General features: G+C 43.2%; 1 protein-coding gene across 9 annotated transcripts in view; it reads right to left on the bottom strand.

The window, feature by feature from the left end:
* The window catches only part of fat1a (FAT atypical cadherin 1a), a 76636-nt gene that overhangs the window by 2206 nt on the left and 54468 nt on the right, over window positions 1–19962 (bottom strand). For 3 of the 9 annotated variants that reach the window (XM_030430882.1, XM_030430872.1, XM_030430897.1), the window contains 16 exons: window positions 18840–19073; window positions 15162–15548; window positions 14093–14307; window positions 12578–12715; window positions 12223–12366; window positions 10195–10392; window positions 8865–9461; window positions 8077–8299; window positions 7844–7975; window positions 7251–7408; window positions 5943–6411; window positions 5039–5192; window positions 4538–4648; window positions 3761–4401; window positions 2696–2833; window positions 887–922 (listed from right to left, as the gene is read on the bottom strand). In XM_030430882.1, the coding sequence (XP_030286742.1) occupies window positions 887–922; window positions 2696–2833; window positions 3761–4401; window positions 4538–4648; window positions 5039–5192; window positions 5943–6411; window positions 7251–7408; window positions 7844–7975; window positions 8077–8299; window positions 8865–9461; window positions 10195–10392; window positions 12223–12366; window positions 12578–12715; window positions 14093–14307; window positions 15162–15548; window positions 18840–19073 (3975 nt within the window). Of the gene's footprint in view, window positions 1–886; window positions 1380–1532; window positions 2419–2695; window positions 2834–3760; window positions 4402–4537; window positions 4649–5038; window positions 5193–5942; window positions 6412–7250; window positions 7409–7843; window positions 7976–8076; window positions 8300–8864; window positions 9462–10194; window positions 10393–12222; window positions 12367–12577; window positions 12716–14092; window positions 14308–15161; window positions 15549–18839; window positions 19074–19962 lie in introns of those variants that run through there. The other 6 variants (XM_030430890.1, XM_030430909.1, XR_003985595.1 and 3 more) reach the window with 5 other exon arrangements.

The raw sequence follows: 19962 nt of genomic DNA, 5'->3' as shown, positions 1-19962 counted from the left end.
AAAATGTAGAAACTCTAACTTCTGTTTCAGTGTGACTCAAAGGCGGACTTTTCCTTACCTGTACCACATCACCAAACAAATTATATCTTTAAAATTTCGGGTTGACCAAACCACTTTCACACACAGTACATGTCAGGGTTTCAAGTGTTTTGAGAAAAGCTCCTGTAAATCCTGGATCAACTCTTAAAAATTTTAATTCAGTCATCATGTTCTCTTCATGAAGCTAGTGCAGTCTCTCTTCAAACCTGGTGCGTGCTAACTTTTTTAGCTTAGCAGCTAAGCAGTTAATCTTATGGCTGAAAGAAGGGTGTAAATAATGTCTTTTCAAATCAGTCTGGTGTTTTCATGTGCCGGATGAGCTGGACACATTTTATGTTTCTTTTTTCAGTTCCCATCTACTTCCATGCTGTTTGTTGTGAAGCTCCAGATATGTTTTGTGGACTATAAAACTTTCACCCGACTTTCCACCAGCATGCGATTGAGTAGATAATGACTGAATTAACATTTTTGGGTGAACTGTTTGTTTGACAGCAGTAGCACAGACACACAAACACAAACTTCCATCCAGTCAAGTCACATTTCCAGTTAGTTACTGAGCAGAATTTAATCATGTAACAGTCGGATTAACATTTTTTTAATGTTGCCACAGCATCAAAGACATGCATGGGAGTGTTTTTGGGATTAAAAAAATCTCTGAAAGTCTGACAGAACACCTTACGAGGCCACTGAGGCAGAAAGCGCTCGGTGTCACACCGGCTTGGCCTTACAGAGGAGCTTTAACCCTCTCCTCCTCATTAAACTCCGGGTTAGTGGTTAAGAGTTAGAGGGTGGGATCGGGGGAGGGGACACCAGTGAATATCAGGCAAACAAAGATGTAAAAAGTCACCTCTTGGGTTCTTGAGATCATGAGCCAAAAAAGACTCTTTATATGAGGCGAGAAGGAGGAGAAAAGGAGAAAAGAACAAGTCAAGTTAAAACCTGAGAGGAGAGAACAATCGGCTGAGAACACGAATGAAATGAGGACAATGAAACACTGAAATAATGATAAAAGAGTGTGACAGGTTCATTAATGCACAACAGGTTTGCCATTTTCTTACACAGACTTCTTCAAGGTGTGTGTTCAAAAGTTGGCAAAGATCAATACTGAGACTCAAAGGCAACACTTCTGCGCCTGTTAAATTTGGTATTTGCGTATCTTTTTAATTGGCGGCTCAATCTTTGGTTTGTCAGTGTAAGATAATGGCAGCTCTATAAACCTGCACTTCACATCCCAACACCAAGGACAAAACTACTGGCAGATGGAAGCAATAAAAGAGTACCTTCTCCTTCCACAGTGTCAACAACAGAGTTGACAAGGTGGATTACTGTCACTGTGGAGGCTTGTGAGAGGCAGGGCAGAGGAGAGTGGGTGGGAGAGAGCTAGCATTAGCACAAATGCTCTGAATATATGAAAATAAAACAAGCACACACATGGAGTTCATGGTAGCGGGGGGTGAGGCCAACACAATCGACACTTCCCACAAATGTTTCTGTCGTAGTGCTGGACTTTTTTTTTTTTTTTCATTTGGTATGTCAGGGCGGTTCATGGCTGGCACAAGACAATGGTGGAAGGCGGCAGTGTCGGGAGGGGGAGGGTGTCGGGTTTTGTTTGTGAAAGATAACACACAACAACAACATACTGAGATGCTACGGGGTGCCATCGACAGTACAGATGGAAGAATCAGTGGAATTCCCCGGAGATAAGAGCTATTCCATCCCCAACACAGAGAAAACCCTGTGTGCGTTTAGACAACAAACCCGAGGAAGTATAACCGACTCGTTTAGAAAATGTTCAATTTGTGATTCAATTCAGGATTCCTTCTCATTTTCAAGGTAATGATGAAGGTTTTGATGACTTATCAGGAGCACAATCCCTATCAAGATGACTGTAATGACACGGGGTAATAGCTACGATATGAAGAGGAAAAGGCAGAACATAAAATAAAACGCGTGTATACCATGGCGATATGATCCTCGATGTTTGCTTTAAACATCCGTTTGTAGCTAAACTTGGGGGAAAAAAATGGAGAAACAAAAAAAGGAAAAGAAGAAAAAGCATGCTTGTAAATAAACCAAATGAAAATGCAGACAGCTGTCAAAGTCAACGACCTTGTGAATGATTTTCAAACAGAACATAACTGCTTTCTGGGGAAGTCATCAAACTCCTTTTGAACACAGATAGTCTGAGAGCCAGCTGAACAGAGAACAGGGTCAGAATGCTTTTTTTTTTTAAATATATATATAATCCCAGGAGAATTACACAGCACAAGTTGTTGTGATTGCTTCCGTCTGTACCGGTAGTGATTGAGGACTTACAGGCTGGACCCCCTATTTAAAACCTTGTTCTGGATCTGTGGACTGATTTGATCCATATGGGAGCTGAAGCCCCCGCAGCAAAAAGAAAGAGAAAAGAACACGTGACCCAAGAGTCACCATTTGGGCCATCCAGACTGAGCATGCAGAGAAACAGTGTTAGCAGAGAAATCAACAAGGCAAAGATAACTGTCGCAAAAAAAAACCTGCAGGCTGATCGCACAAAAGAAAAGAAGCTCATCACAGGTGCAAAATGTTATCAAATATGGCATTTTTCAAACCTAGCTAACTTGTTAGTTTGTGACTAAGAGAGAACGACTGAACGAGCTGAATGGCAGCATACCGTTATCATCGCAGGACTCTGACTGGAAGGAGCTGAGGGACTGGACCTCAGACATGCTGCCCCTGGTGTTGTAGGGGTGACAGGCACTGTCCTCCATGGGCTTCTTGGTCAGGCACGGGTCCAAGTCCACCACTTTAGCTGGAAGAGGAGGCACAGTTTGATTTTTAGTGCTAACCTACAGTACATGGATGGATTTTTTATGGGGTTTCCTACATTTAAATGGTTGATAATCCATTTCAAACATGTATATTTTTGTGTTGTAATGTCTGAAAAATCACATAATATAATGAAATTCATGTTCAATGAGCTGTGCTCCACTTGTATGTTTGAGACAAAGCTCTTCACTGATGTCAAACCACAACAATTTAAATGGAATTTATTTTCGATTTAACTTTATTTTAAGGGTCCATTAGTTCCTAACAACTTCCTGGCAAGTTTCCTGGAAAGAACTCCATAATTTAGTACCATTATCGAGAAAAAGGAGACAAAGTTAGGCTATTTTAAGTAGAATTTAGTTGGTTATGTTGACTTTTTTTAAGCATTTGGTGATTTCTATTTAAACCCTTGAATATTAATTCATTATTTGTTTTATTCCAGGAAACTTTATTTGCATATATTTTAAATTGCCTGTACAAACATTTACAGGTTAAACTAGCAAGTAATTGGAATGAGTGAACTGTAAGTTTACTGATTAAACACTGCCTCTGTTTGCCCTATAATTAGGACCAAATTACATCCTTTCCACAAAAACCTCCAGGAAATAATCAGGAAATTATAGACCCGTAAAAATAGTGTTACCCAGAATTTCACTAAATATCATCATGATTGGATTCCACTGAAAGCAAATGATAATTAATTTATCCAGTCTCCGGTGTAGGTTCATGTTCAGGATTACTTAGAACTAAGGCCACCCACACTAATGGGCTCCTGAAACACAAAGAACATGCTGTGGATAGCGTTAAATGATTTAAATGCAGGAAATATCTTGATAGAAGTTATTTGGAACTAAATGCACCTCCGGCCTAGGAACAGGTAACTAATGCTGGCACGCAGGAACAGACTTACCGTCATAATCATAGTCCCAGTTCGGCTTCTGGATGGAGTCACTGTCTGAGACTGAGTTGGAGGGAGGGGGAGGGGGGAGATTGGGCGCTACGCTACAAACAGCCACGGTCTTGCGGTGTCCGTGCACAGAGTCTGGGTTGAAGGTGCTGAACTCGGGATGCTCCGGGATGGCCGAGCCCTCAAATGAATTCCTGTCCAGGTTGTTTCTAGAGTCGCTTGGAATGCTGGGAGTGTAGGAGATGGGCCTCACAGGGACCTGCGGCGGGATGTCGGAGTAGATGTTCTTGTTGAGTTTGGCATCAAAGTAAGGTCTCTGGAGAAAGGAGTGAGGCACGTTTGAACCTCCGAGATGTTTGTCGTCGTCGTCCTTTGACCTGCCGCGGCAGGCCCTCTTGCGGATGATGATGAAGAGGAGGACCATGATGAAGATGCTGGAAACAAAGACCACAATGCCGATCACCTCCTCCAGGCCGATGTTCCAGGAGGTGGAGACGAACTCGTTGCGGACCTCGGCGCGGAGTTCACACATCTGCCCGCTGAAACCCAGCGAGCAGTTACACTTGTAGGAGCCGTACGTGTTCTGGCACTGGCCTCCGTTACCACAAGGGTTCTTGATGCACTCGTCAACATCACTCAGGCACCTGAGCAAATATATTGGAATTTAATGAGGGGTGGGCGAAGGTGAAATGCTGCATGTTATTAACTCCTGATGCAAGTAATCAGATATTTAATAATTCAGACAGTTCACCTTATGGATTAAACTGGAACGTGGCTTACCTGTCTCCCTGGAAGCCTGCTTCACACTCACACACTGGCCCATCCAGACTGTCGATACACTTTCCACTGTTCTTGCAGGGGTTGTCTCTGCAGTACGGCCCCAACTGGCATCTGAATTTAAAACAAGTTTATAAGAGACGTGATTTTGCAGTGCGAAAGGTTTAATGTTCCGTAGTGAATTGAAAATTACAAACGCCAGTTTTATGTTGCTGCAGGATATTCTACCGTGTCAAGTAATAATTCATGAATGCAGATTACCGCTCTACAAACTCCCACAGACTTGTGAAATGCAGGTTCAGGCTCAGACTATGAATATTACAACTCAACATTTATTGTTCGTAGTATCAAGTACTATTTTAATATCAGAAGTAAAATGATGGGTATTAAATGAAATTATCATTTTGACTCAAACGTGCAAAATCTTTCTACCAACATGGCATCAATGCTTGCTGACAACTTTTTCTATTCATAATCAAGCCTGAGAAGAAAAAGTTGTGCTACCTTTGTCCGGAGTACTGCCCTCTGCACTGGCAGTAGAAGTCGTCTGCACGAGGTACACAGGTGCCTCCGTACAGGCAGGGGTTGGAGGCACAAGGGCTTAGGCCAATCTCACAGTGTGTCCCCATGAACGACGCAGGACACTTGCAGAAGTAGCCTGAGGAATTCAGAAGAAAATCTTAAGACGACAAAAACTCTGAGCAAGCGGCCACCTTTACACTATTGTACATTCTCAAACCAAAGTCAGTTTGGAAACAACAGCAGGGGGTTGGGGGGGGGGCAGCTGGGGTGGTAAACAGGTCAGCCAGGCATAAAAGCCAGGGGGATAAAAAACAAATTACTGGGACTATTACTTTTAATGGCTCGCTTGATAAATTCTGCATAATTTATATTAATTCCAGCAGTACAATGACAGAGTCACAATATGCTTACCAAACTGTTTCTTCTTGCTTTAAATTAAGCTGATGTAACTGAAACTCAACGCGTCCTGCAGGTGTTTTACTAAAAAGCCTTCCAGGGACGGTGAGGGATTACGCCCCCTGAACCTCTGGCAGGTTTTTAATGCGAAACAGATGCAGAAGTGTTGAGTTTGCATTATTAGCAAAAGAATATTAACTGCAAATTAACACAGAACAGCAACACTGTTCTTACACAACTATGATAAAAGGTCCCTGTCTCTAATACCCTGTCCTGAATAAAAGATGGGTTCACTGCTTGAGCTGGAAGCGAGCCATGTTTGATTAGCAGTTAAGATGGCAACACATGATCAAGTAAGGAATTCAGGGCAGAAAATTCTCCTTTATCTCACCGAGATCTATGGAAATGTGCAAGTACTAAAGTACAAGCACTTTAACAGCTCCAGTGAAAATCCGAGTGAGTGCAACGAGCTGAGCGAGACATTACGTACCTCCATTAGGCAGCGAGGTGCAGCTTCCTCCGTTGGTGCAGGGGTTGCTGGAACAGCTCTCAGCAGGTGCGAGTGCACAGCCCGGAGCCACATCCACGATGTCCTCCAGCACAGCGTGGGCGCGGTGGGCTTTGGTGTTGAGAGGCAGCTCCTGGCCATTCAGGGCGATGGCCTCAATGCAGCCGCGGAGCCCGTTGGTGACGGGCAGGCTGCGCCCGTGGCGGGCCATGGCGTGCTGGCGTACATGGCCACCGAAGTAAATGCTGTTGTCAAGGTTAAGGGTTCGCAGGGTGCCCGGTGCAGTGCCTGAGGCGGCGTGCACCCGATCCAGCACAAGCTTGGCGTAATTACCGTCCACCTCAAGTGAGACGGTGTGCCACTCCCCGTCGTTAACCTGAGCGCTGTGGACTGACACGAGGCCGGGACCACTGCCGCAGTCGAACTTGTACTGCAGGCGGCCGTTTACAATCTGTTTCAGAGGGTTAAAACACAGAGTTGGAACATGATCAACACTCGGGACACTTCAGAGGGTTATTCATCTCATCACTTCTGCTCTTTGTTTCCCTTTTTGATTAACACTGCACTAGATTAAAAACTTGGGCGGAGAAATTGTGATAAAATCATCAAGTCGCTGTTATAAATCAACGTCTGACACTGTCATGAATAGAATCACTCCCTATCAGAAAACAGAGTGCATCAATTTATTATCACCATCACATTATTATCTTGATAAGGGGCAAACAAATTCCTCTCGATAATATCGCACAATCCTAGCTTAACAGGAAAACGTGATAACTTCTGTTCCTTGCTCCAGATAAAACATGTAACAGTTTGGAGATATTAAAAGCCTTGCATGGCAGTCTGATCAACAATAACTGCCTCTTAGCCGGCCAGGTTTGAGTCTAAAGTCTGGTGTGCAGAGCGCTACACCAGACAGACTCTCAAAGGAATGTGTGGAAAACTGCTTTCTGTTTCCCTCCCAGCACTAAAATAGCTCCTGTGTGTGATTTTTTTCAAGGCACCACCACATTCCCATAGTCCCTCATGTGAACCAGGTTTTAAAAATGGCTTTTTGAACCCTTCAGCATAGTGTCTTAGTACACATGGCGCCCGGGTCAGTTCTGTGTTTATTAAGCCCTTCTGATATGGAAAACAGCTAAGAACTGCGGAGTCTGTCTTGAATATCATAAATGTGGTTTATGATATATGAAATTTCAGTGAATAAAGAGGCAGAAGGAATAGAAGTGATGTATTGTTGTATTGTTACGGCTGAGTGATAAGGCCGGACAAATATGTTAACACACATACCTCGAGGATGCTGTAGTCGGTTCCTTTAGCGTACATGACCGTAGCGTGGCTGGAGAAGGTCCTCAGCCTCAGAGACAGTTTCATCAACTCCTTGTTCTCGTTCTCCATCAGATGGTATTTCACGTAGCCGCTGCCGCTGAACGTCAGCGAGTGGCCATCTGACGTGAGGTAACAGACAAGTATTCAGAAAAGGTACCTGGAGTGATACTTATCAGTTCAGATTGTTTTGGTGTGAGTTTCTGGGTTTTGGAAATATCAGTCCATCTAGTGGAACTAGATGGCTCTCAGCTTGTGGAAACTCAACAGCAATCCTTCCTATCTAGTGCCGTCCATTATATTTGAGAGTACACAAACATCTTTTCGGCCAATGTCTCCAAACACAAGAACTCACAACAAACTACATTATTTTGTTTTGGATAAATAGCACTACAGATAAGAGGAGATATATATATTTTTGACTTAAGGGTGAACTATCCCTTTTAAACAAACAAACCAACAAAACATTGACTACTTCTTTACATTACTTTCTTCCTCACTACATGAAGAAGGAGGTTGGGGGAAGGGAACACAGATTGAGAGGTGGGTGGTCTTACCAGAGCATTTGCCCGTCTTGCCTTCTGGACACACACAACTGTAGATAGTCTCTCTGGGATCAGCCACACACTCCATCCCCTCAGGACAGGGGCTGCTCTCACACAGGTTGTTCACGACAGGACATCTGCCACCTAAATGCAAACACATTTCTATTCAGAACAGGGCTTTCTAACAGGCATTTAATGTGTAAATGTGCATCCATCTGCGTGTACAAAAGGTGTGATCACTCTACCTTCACACTGGCAGGTCGCGGTCCTCAGGTGTCGCGGGGTAACGAAGCTGAGGCGAGCTGTGCTGTGAGTGGACATGACGGTCTTATCCAGGGAGACGACCTCGTCGCAGAAGCGCAGCGGACAGTCAAGACCCGCGCACAGCTTCTGCACCACCCGCACAATCCGAACCCCCGTCATCTCCTCGATCACAGCTGCGGAGGAGTTCAGCTTACGGAAGACGACCTGAAGAAGATTGAAACATGAATGCAGAAAGACTCAATAAAGGGGATTTTACTGCTGAAATTAGTCCATTAGTCAAATAACAGAAAATCAATCGGGGACGATCTTGATAAATGAAAAATGGTGGAAGTCGTTTATCAAGAAAATATGCCAAACATTCACGGGCAGAGCTAAAATGATTTCTCTGTAAAAGAACCAAAATATCTTCTTGTCCGCCTCTTCAATTTACCTGATGAAGATCTGAGGACTGAAATGTTGTGAAAAAAATTAATAGTTGTTTATCTTTGACGTATATGATGTCAAACTCTATTGAGGAGTTTGGACTCGGAAATGGGCACTTTTTCACAATTGTTCTTACATTTTATAGACAAAACAATTCCAAAAAGTAATCTGCAAATGGCAATGTGAACAATTGTCTAAAACTGGAAAAACTTGATAGTCTGAAGGATTACTGAATTTATGATCGTTAGTTGCAGCCCAAAACAGAGAATCATGACATCTTTGGCCTCAACCACAAAATAACAGCTATAAATGAACATGTTGAAAGTTTACTCATGGCTGCTCGTACCTCCTGAGACTGGTAGGGGCTGCCTGATCTCTCCAGAGTCAACAGCACATCCAGATCTCCTTGCTCTGAAGGCTGCAGGCTCACTAACTGCACTTCACTCCTCCGAACTCCAGCAATGTTCCTCAGTGCCCGCTGGAAGTTTCGCCAGTAGTCCCCGATAAACTCCTCGGGGGCGATATTCGCAAAGCGCACTGCAATCGAGTTGTCCAGAGCCTGACGAGTTGCTTGCCTGACATGCACGGTGACATCAGCAGCTGTGGTGAAGCGCCCGTCAGTCACCGTCACGTTGAGAGGGTAGTGGCCCACATCGAGCGGTCGCAGGGCGATGACTTTACCATCGGAGCCGGACACTGAGAAGACTGCACCGCTCTCATCCGAGGAGGAGGAGGAAGAGGGGGCGAGGCTGTAGGTGAGAGTGTCGTAGATGTCTTGGTCAGTGGCGTGGATCTTACCCAGGACGCCGCCGGGGTATTCATCACCGGTGGTGGTCACGAAGATGTCCAAAGGAAGGATTGCAGGAGGGAAGACGCTCTCCTCAATTATGCGCACGCTGATGAAGGCGCTAGAAATGAGCTGAGGTTTGCCGCTGTCTGACACCTAAATGTGATGAAGGAGAAGGAGACACATGCATTAAAGAATTGCTGTGCACTGCGAGGTTTCATCTGCAGGCATGATTTTTTTCCAACAGCAGAGGGCAATCAAGTTCTTTCCCTGATAACCCAGAGTTGACAGCATCCACACACTGAAGGTGCATTTGAGACCAAAGCCAACAAATCCGTCTACAGATCATGCTTTTTAACATTCACACTTTCACACAGATGGTCATCAGCTCTGCAAGAAAAAAAAACAACCCAACTCTGACTCAAATCTGAGTGTGCATCTCGTGTGTAACAAGACATCACACTTACATTTCATATCCCATCTGCCCACTCGTTTTTTTTTCTCCTCTGTTCTTTCCTCTGTTGTGACACATCAACACCCAGCAACACACGTGATGACGCCAACTCAAAGCAAATGTCTTTGATTTATGATTCTCCTGCGAGATGCACTCTGATGCTTATTTCAATTCAGCACCTCGCATACAGTTGTTTTAGAGGGTGGGAAGCTTTTTTTAGAATACATATATGCAGACACGAACATTGACTAGTTGAGGAAAAAAAACAGATGGGAACTAGTGAGAGCGAGAGAGAGAGAGAGAGAGAGAGAGAGAGAGAGAGAGAAAGGGTACTGCAGGAGAACAGAGGGAAGACAAATAGATCAGGTTGCTGTGGCTTGACGGTTCAATCAATACCACCTCTCAACTCTGGTTCTCCTCGGTGCTGTGACTCACCTGTGCTTGAAGTAGGTAGTGTTCTTTACTTTTCCTATTGAGCGCCCCCACAGCCACTAGAGCTCCCTGCTGATTGATGTGGAAAGCATCGCCCTCGTTCCCATCCACGATGGTAAAGGTGAAAGGTGGGCCGTTGTGGGAAGCGTCCCGGTCGGTTACGGTGAGTTGAAGAACACTTGTGCCTTTTGGTCGGTTCTCCTGTGGGATACGAGAGAGGCGGGTTTAATATTTGTGGTGAGAGGCGGTGGCTCTCCTGATGCTCTTAACTTCTATCATGTTTGAAGCTCTTCAGTTCTATGATGTTTGACATAGTCATGTTTTTCAGAAGTTCACACATGCACCCACATCAAGGGGAGAGAATGCAACGGCTACTGAAATAACAACATTTTCTACTGAAGCTATTTAAACTTGTTAAGACCGATCACCAATAACTTAAACTACCTTTCTTAATAAAAAATAAAAGCGCAAGGGGCAACCTCAATGGCAGGCATGCCAAAAAAACTGCAGTTCCTCATATGGCCACTTGACATTACAGCAGAAACTAACATGTTTCAGTCCGTCAGTCATGGTTTTAAATGGGGCATACATTTACCCATTCATGACAACTGTACTGGAAGTTTATAACTTCTTGTTTAAATTATATTAAAGCGTAAATGTGCAAATATAGTATTTGAGCGTACGGCCTCTTTAGGTGATAGCTAGCCATCTGCAGTCTAGCTAGCTGTCAGCAACCAGGCTTCATTCGGCCCTGCTCAGCTCCACCTCGCTTCACCTCCACATCCATGATCCTACAGTCTATGATTAACACTGCAATAAACAGACTTTTTAGGCCACTTGAAGGCAGCTGAAACATTCTTATTTTGGCAGAGAGTGTGGCTATGAAGCACCTCTCCACCTCCCTACACTTGTAGTTTAAGTGTCATTTATAAATAAAAAAGAGACCAAATAAACAAAGTTAAAGATGGATATGACTGAGCTTTTTTTCTTTTCTTCAGATTTTCTGTGGCTATCATTGATTATTATCATTATTGTGAATTCTGTCAGCCGTGCTAATCATATAGTGAAAATCAGATACTGTGACAGCCTGATAAAAATACTGATAATAGCCGCTTTGAAGATTTGGGCAAAGCTATGACCGATGTCTTCTTCTACTGTTCTTAATCTGCTGCCGGTATTTGTCAGTTGTCCAGGTCCAGAATGTTGTGGCTCATCTTCTGATGAGTCGCAGTAAAAGGCAACACGTCACTTTGTCTTTGGTGTCCCTGAATGAGCTTCAGATCTGTCCCTTCTGTTGACTCTTTCATGTCCCGACTCAGAACTAACTTTTTGTTCTCCCGTGTTGAAAGAAACTCTGGATAATCCTGGTGGCGTGCACAGTATGTGTACTGCTTCTTTTTTGTTTCGTGTTCCGTTTGAGTGTGAATTTTTGCCTCACTTTGATCAGGGCTCCACGGTGAGTAAAATAAAGCCAGTCAGGATTTTTTTCAGGGGGAAAAACAATGTTTCATCCGAAAGTGCTTGAGCCGCGCGTGTGTACAGTGCCGCCTCAGACAGAAAAATTGGAAATGAGTCATCCTCTGTCTTTCCTTTGGAATCATTATTTCTTTCCTTTTTTGATCTCCCATAAATACAGGTGCATCTTCTTCTCATTGTTACATACTTTTCCTTTCCAGTCAACCATCCATTACCAGCTTAGTATCTTGCACATTCCTTCTCTTCACCACTCCTGCTTTAAAGACTTTTGCTAACATCCCTATCTGCATTCTTATACTTAAGATGCAGCCTCTGTCTTGCAATTCCCTCCCCCTCCCTTCTTTCTTCCTTGTCCTTACCTCTGTACTTGCTCCATCCACAGACTTGCTTCTTGACATTCTAGTCGCACAGTCTTCCATTATTCCTCCCTGTTAATCCCTCTCTGTGTCCACTGCAATCCCCCGTGCACCTCCCCCTCTCTTTCTCCCTTCCCATACACCTTATTCTCATCCTCTCCTCTAATCAGCCGTCTCCACTGACCCTCCCCTGCCTCACCTGGATGATGAGGCTGTAGTTGGCCTGGGAGAAAACTGGTGGGTTGTCGTTGACGTCCGAGATGTCGATGTTGATCATGGCGCTGCTGGAGAGAGGAGGCACCCCATTGTCTGAGGCCACCACCATCAGAGTGTATCCTGAAGTCTAACAAAGAGAGAGAGACAGAGAGAGAGAGAGAGAATTACCATACATAGGAAAGCTGCTTTTGTAAGCAATAATGCTGAGGAGATCAGTAAACAAGCTTCCCCATTAGGCATGACATGACTCCGATTGGATTTTGCATTGAGGGCAATTAGTTGCTTGGTGGATTAAACTCTATCTGTATAGTCAGCATTGTGTCTGCCGTTTCTCTTACTCTCTCTCTGTCCAGCTGGCGAGCAACTTTCAGCTCTCCTCTGACCGCATCGATGACGAATGGGCTGCCTTGGTTACCGTCGACGATGGAGTACCGGACGTGATCGTAAGAGGGCCCGTCCAAATCCTCAGCAAAGACCTTTGAATCAATCCAAAAAACAAAAAAAAAGATCAACCAACAATCCTCAAAGGTGGCTTCTAGTGACAATGTTACTGTATGTGTGAAAGGTCAGAAAAACTTCTGACCTTTCACACATTTCTTGCTGAGATCACTGTAGTCCTATATAAACACAATTATCTTGAGCAGGATTATTTTTCTTTTGCTCCGCTAGAGAAAGCTGGTGAGTGAGTCAAAACAATCATGAATTTTAATGCACCATCAGGATTTCAGTGTTGGTGGACTGTTAAAAAACATTCTCATAAGACAAACCAACCAGGTTTATGAGAGTAAGACTCTTACTAAATTAGGATGTTATTACAATCATCTTTGATTACTTTTTATTTTAGAATATTTATTGTGAAAGACAAATACTTCAAGCACTACTGCAACGCTGAACATTAAGTAATCGACAGAAAATTAATCAGCAACTACTCATCATTGTGAGTTTTTTTCAAGTAACATTTTCTTGTTTTGGTTCCTCCATAGTCTCATTCTCTCTTCACTATAATAGAATACAGAATATTTTGGGGTTTTGGACAAAAGAAGACATCACAACATGTCGGATGAGAAACTGGAATTAGTTATTTTCTGACTCTGTATAGATAAAACATTAGAATGATTAATCACAATTAATAATCGTTACTTGCAACTCTAATATCGCAACATCATACAGATGCATACAACCTTCTCTTTCTCCTGCGCACCATCCACACAGATACACTGGCACACGCACAGTCTTAAAACCAACCAACCATCACATATTGAAAGGGATCCCCGGGGAAATCAGCAGACGGAGAAGATTTACAAGTATGAGACAATGGCAGGTATTAAAATCTAATTTTCTGACGGATAATTTACATTCAGGTACATTAGACACACGGATAAATGGCCATAAGCAGGGATCTTTTATGAGGGGAGGGTGGAGAAAGAGATATAGATGGAGCGAAAATTTAATATGCAAAAGGCAGAAAAAGCCTTATCTTGGATGGGGGCTTAATGAGTCAAATGCCTTTCAATTAAACTGTGTGAGCATGTGTGTCAGATAATGCACGAGAACAGGGGTGCAGTGAGCATGAAGAGCATTGGTCCTAATTTAGCTGTGCCACCAGATGGTGATTTGCCACAGGTGCAGATATTCGATAGTGTATGAAGTGAGTAATAGGCAGAGAGGAGAAGCTGTGAGGGAGTAAATGAACGACTGAGTGAGAAGGTGAATGATTGAAGGATGATTAAGAGAAAGTGATGAAAACAGTCTTTCACCCCGCACACAGATTTATAGTGACAATCTGTAGTTGTCACCCAACGAACACCTACTGTAAGTAAACATGACCCTAAAGATGGGATGTGTATTCTCACCATCATCACAGTCTTTCCCAGCTCGGTGTCCTCGCTGACGACGGCTGTGTAGACGTCCTGGCTGAAGGCAGGTCCGTTGTCATTGACATCAGTCAGGTTGATGTTCACAGTGGCCATGTCGCTGAGCGGTGGTGAGCCGCCATCTGTAGCCTCGATGGTGATGTAGTATTCATGGGAGACCTCGTAGTCCAACGGCTCAATCACAAAGATGTCGCCTGAGGACAAAGAGACAGCAGAAAGTCAAGCAAGGTACAGAGAGCTGGTGTTGTCATGTTGCAGCAATGTACAGTTAACAGTACCAATATATCATCTGTATATATTGAAATCAATGTGCCTGTTGTATATGCAGCCTTGTTTGCAGGTGGGTTAAATGCTGTAACTCATTCCTTATCAGTTCCTGCTATAACTTAAGTGGTTTATAACTGGAGTTATAAACCGAACATGCACCTGATACTCTCATATCTTCATCCGTCATTTGCTCTCATTTGAAATTCAAAGTTTTAATGCTTAATTCAGCTCCTTTAACTTGCATTGCCGCTTGCGGCTAAACAACAGAACAGTATCCTATTTGTTTGTTGAGACAAATTAATGTGCAGTTTCTGAAACTCAAATTAAAGTCAGTGACGGTTGAACAGTTTGAAGTGAGTTCTTAGATGTCTGGGATTTCCTAATGATGCTTCATGTTTATTGTCTTTTGGAAACACAACAATGTGTACTGTGTTAATCCTTGAATAATAAGAAACCCGATGAAGGCATTCCGTTCCTCATGAAAATATTAGGTTGTGCAGTGTACACACCCATGTTTGCCTGCTAGCAGCCTTCTTCTTCTGTGCCTTTGTTGGCACACTGCTATGCATCTTTACCGGCCAAATATGGGCAACTCTACATGCTTGTGTCTACAAAAACTGGTCAAAAACTCACTGGGTTCCCATTAGTGACAGATTAAGTTAATTTGATTTGGTAAAATTAACTTAGGTTTTATAAGAACTCAATATCAAATATAATTGGATTAGAAGTAGGACAAGAAAAGCAATTAGCACAGGGAAAGCAAAGCTAAAAGACCACATACCAGTGCGTGGGTCCACGCTGAACATGCCATGCTCATTCCCGCTGATGATGCTGTAAGAGATCTCTCCGTTGGCCTCAGTGTCCCGGCTGGCAGCCTGCACTCTAAGCAACTGTGTGCCCACCGTCACATCTTCAGACACGGTAGCTGTGTATTCGCGGTGCTCAAACACTGGAGGATTATCGTTGATGTCCAGGACGGAGATCACCACCTGGCACACCGTGGAGAGACGTTGGGAGCCCTGGTCAGTGGCGAGGGCTTTCAGCTCGTATGCGGCCTGCACCTCGCGGTCCAAAGGACGCTCCAGGCTGATGACACCGGTGTGCTCGTCAATTGAGAAAAATCCATCCGCAGAATCAAGCAATGAGTAGAGGATGTCGCTGTTAAGACCTGGAATGATGGACAAAGAACAATTCAGGGGTTTTAGCAACATCATTTTTGGTATTTTGATAAACATTCCTCTTGGTTACAATGTGGCACCTGTCAGACTGTCAGTCTGTTGATGTCCTGCTACACACATCTCTGCAATTAAGCTGGTAAAAAAAATGTTGTCCTCACCAATAAGATTGATAGCCACATAAACAGAAATACCCCTTTGAGCACAGGGCGTGAACAAGCATATTGATTCTTATATTGATGTATTGATTCTTGAATGATTGAAGTCGTCACCTTCTATTCTCATTCCAAAACATCCATCTCTCACGCAGCCACTGATAAACAGGAGCTGTAAACGTCCAATCCATGCCGTCCTCATAACTCATGTCCTCCCACTAGCAAGACGCTCCCAGCAACAAGACAGAGACGGATCACAATAATAATCATAAAGCCTTTCTGCAGGTGGCCCCCATTTGGAATACGCTATTATATTCCCATTTATCAGGTAAGTGCCCCCATCCTCTGTGGATCTCATTATCATTCTGGAGAGACTACCACAGGGAGCCCTGCTTATATGGTTTCCCATCACTTTTATCTGATCTCATCATCCTTGAGACAATTGCTTAATGGTGGTTAAGTGAATTGTGCAGAATCTCGATTGGCTACATTGCCTCGTGCCCATATGTTTATGATTACATGGTCATCTCGCTGCCAAGGCAGGAGTGTTCAATATCAAAGTAAATAGAAAAGTAATTGGCGACTTCTTTGCCATAAATGATGATTAAACTGTATCTATCTGCGCTTCGGACAGACGACTGAACAAAACAAAGAAAATTGTATTAGGTTTCTGGGCTGCCAAAAATTAAAGTGGGAATTTCTGCTGCTTTAATGAAGAAAACTAGTAAGAAAATTCACATTAAACCACCCATAACTGCTTAACCATCATTTAAGATCACCAGATTTAGGATGGCACTCACTCATAGATACCAGACATCTAAACACGGCAGATTTTTTTTGTTATGTATTATCCCCTGAGAATTTATACAAAAATGTTGAAATACATCATATCTCACAAAGTTAATGGGGTCTATTCTGGGCCGACACCCATCCTACATCCAAATTTTGTGGAAGTCTGTTCAGCATTTTTTTTTGTAGCCTTGCTGACAAACCAACAGTCAAACCATTAATCAGACCCGCATGAAAACATAACTTGGCAGAGGTAATTACTCAAGGAAATGATCAGTAGATTGATCAATCAAACAGCCCTATATTAAAGACAACGTTCTACAGCACCTTTATTCATGTAAATCTCTGTATATGCTAAAAGCAAACATGCTTACTCCACACTGATCCACAGACAGACTTCATTTTGAGGACAGCTGGTACTTTAATACATCTCTACATTATTGGAGGCAACATCGATGAGAACTTGTATGAACCTGGCACAGGACCAAGTTGGACCAAGCAGAAAATGATTAAATTCCTCCACACTGGAGAAACATGAGAAATTGAAGGAAAAAAATAAATAACACAGCGAGGCAGGACAGACAGCAAAGAGATGACACTCGGGTCCAGGCAGAGCGATAAAGGACAAAGCAGAATCAGAGAAGGAATGTGTACTCGCATAGCTTTAGTTTATCAAAGATCAAGGGCGACAGTTTGGGTCTGTTGTGTCTGTCTGGTTCGTAACCATTCCACACTGATAAGTGCTCCCTTTCAGAGATTGTAACAGCAGGCTGAACTGAAGAGCAGCAACGTGGGCAAGTATCAAACATATTTTGAGCTAAATGGGCAGGCAGATCATAGAGGCTGTGGCATACAACGGCCAGCGCCAACATTCTCCAAGAGTCCTTGCAGAGGTATGATGTCAGATATCGACCGAGGATAAGGCAACTGTTTTCTCTTAGGAGCAGGGTTACAGTAGGCTTAAGATTTTGATGGTTGGCTGCAAAGACATTTAACTGCAGTCATAGTGAACTGGGTCAAAGCTACAACGCCTATTTTTTTTTGTACTGTACATTTTGCTTGGGAACTGCCAGCTGTGGTGTAAGCTTGTATCCAAATCCAAAAATACAAGATACAAGAAAATAACTCTCAATGAGTACGATATGGGAACACGTGAGAAAAATACTAATCAAATGCCCCGCTGCTTTCACTCAGTGTAACTCTAAATAATTATTGCCGCTGGCTAAACTGCAGGGAGCACCTTTTTCCCCACCTCTCCTTCAGCTTCCCTTATCCTTGATATTTAAGATTTGAGGCAAATTTTGTGCCAGCAAAGCCTCGGGGAAGAAATGTCTTAGTACCAGCTCTTTCCTTTCACCGTTTAGCTTTATACTCCGAGCGACCCAATTCTACCGTCCCTTTTCATTCTGTCAAGCTGTCAGTCCAGCCAAAAAGGAGGAACCGCAAAAGTGGAATAGAAAGAGAGGGCGTTGATCCTTTGACGAGGGAACAGGCTGAAACGGTTCTTCAAGCAAGAATGTCCTGCCGGGCCTAACTAAAGGTGTAATCAGTGGCAGCAGGTCCGATGGCTTCCTGGATAAAGTCTCGAGGAGCTTAAATCACTGTTTAACTGCATGGTTTAAGTTCTCATTCTTATCCACATGCCAGCCTCTAAGGAGTTTGCAGTGCTTGCTGAAAGGTGAAGACGCCTCAGATAAATATGTGGCCCTGTGGGTTTGCGCCAGGCAAATGGAAAATTGCAATCAACCCTTTTGAGAATTCAGCTTGAAGAGAGAAGAATTTCATTAGAGTGTAATGGAGCTTTTAATTTGAGGGCTTGATCATTCATGAAAATCCACATTTGTTATCCCTCCCTCATGCCATTTAGTGTAATGCAGTTGCATAAAGGAGGGATAATAACCTCTGCATTAGCAGAGAAGCACATGCACAAGAATGCCAAAAACCCTTCTAAATGTATCTTGTGCTGCTTTTGTTTTATGACATTAAGTTACGCCTTTGTTTGCTTTTTTTATTAGCCATTAATTGCATTTTAAGCATACAGTTCAGGCAGTTTTGAGTGTATTGTACCCGTAATTAATTTTATATTGCCTCAGCAAGAGCTCTGTTTATTTTAAACATAGTTTTAATATTTGATTATTTATTCACTGCGCTGTGGCAATGATGTTACAGCTCTGAGTGCTGCAGATTTTTCAAACAGGGCAATTCTCAAAGGATTTCCAATTTACAGGCTCTGGGATAAGGGATAATGAATCCAATATAATAGATAATAGATCCAGCTTCCTCACTGTACATTATGTGATTGTTTTTTTTGAATGCAGTCATGGAAAAATTGTTTCTCACCAGTATCATCATCGTTTGCCAACAGTTTTGTCACGTATGTGCCCGTCTCCGTGTTCTCGAAGACTGTGATGGTATAAGTATCTGATGAGAATTGGGGCAGGTTGTCGTTGACGTCCTCCACGGTGATGTGGATGTCAGCCTCGCAGTACCGCCCTCCTCCGTCCACTGCTCGCATTTTGAACATGTACTCATCCTTTTCCTCTCGGTCCAGGAGCTGTAAGGTCCTCAACTCCCCTAATGGTGAGACAGAACACACGCTCATGTTATTAGCTATTAAAGAACAACGTTATAACACTGAATTTACAGACAAGACATAAAATCAGTATAAGCAAAATATTATGCTTGAGAGGACAAACTTTGTTTACTTCAAAGCGCTGTAACCCCCTTGTCTGATGTCTACTAACCAAGTACAAAGCATCCAAACATCTAATGGCTTTCAAGAGAAACAAGAGGCGGATAAATAAGTAACTGAAGCCCAGCAGGAGCAAAAAAATGGCAAAGAGAGCGGCCTGATGAAGGAACCCATCAGAGTTGGCGGCTAAGAGCAGCTTGGAAGTGTCCTGGGATATGATACAGCCAGCGTTACCACAACCTCTCTGGAAAACTCCAGAGCCTCTTGGCAACCCTCATCTGCAATAACCCCACTTGTCTGCACTGAGGAAGAAAAAACAGAACATTCCCACCCAATAACAGTAGCGCTGCTGCTGGAAACTCAATATTGAGGCTTGCCAAAAGACAGCTGGATGGTTTTGTTGTCGTATTGTCTTCCCCTGGATTCGACACAGCTGCAGATGTCCGGTATAGCTGTTTAGATCTACTTGTTTTGTGCTTTTATTTTGAATTTGTTTTAAAATAATTTGGATGATGATGAACTGTCTTTTCATTTTTTAATTTCTTGTGTTTTTCACCCTGGCAACCAGATGTAATGTCTGATTTAAGAGGGGTCCCCTAAAAGAAATTATTTGCAGGCAAGAAGTATCACAGTCATAAACTCAATTTGAGTGTGCAACTCTGTATTTTGGTGCCACTGTGGGTCTTTCAGCCGCCCTGTGGGGAAATGTTCTTGGCTCTTTTAAAAACGAATAAGTAAATAACAACCGGGCACAAGAAAACATGCTCGACT

Source organism: Sparus aurata, chromosome 1 (assembly GCF_900880675.1).
Source record: "Sparus aurata chromosome 1, fSpaAur1.1, whole genome shotgun sequence".
In the NCBI taxonomy this organism is placed as follows: Eukaryota; Metazoa; Chordata; class Actinopteri; order Spariformes; family Sparidae; genus Sparus; species Sparus aurata.
Note: the sequence above shows the minus strand (reverse complement) of the source record. Positions and strands in the feature narration are given on the sequence as shown.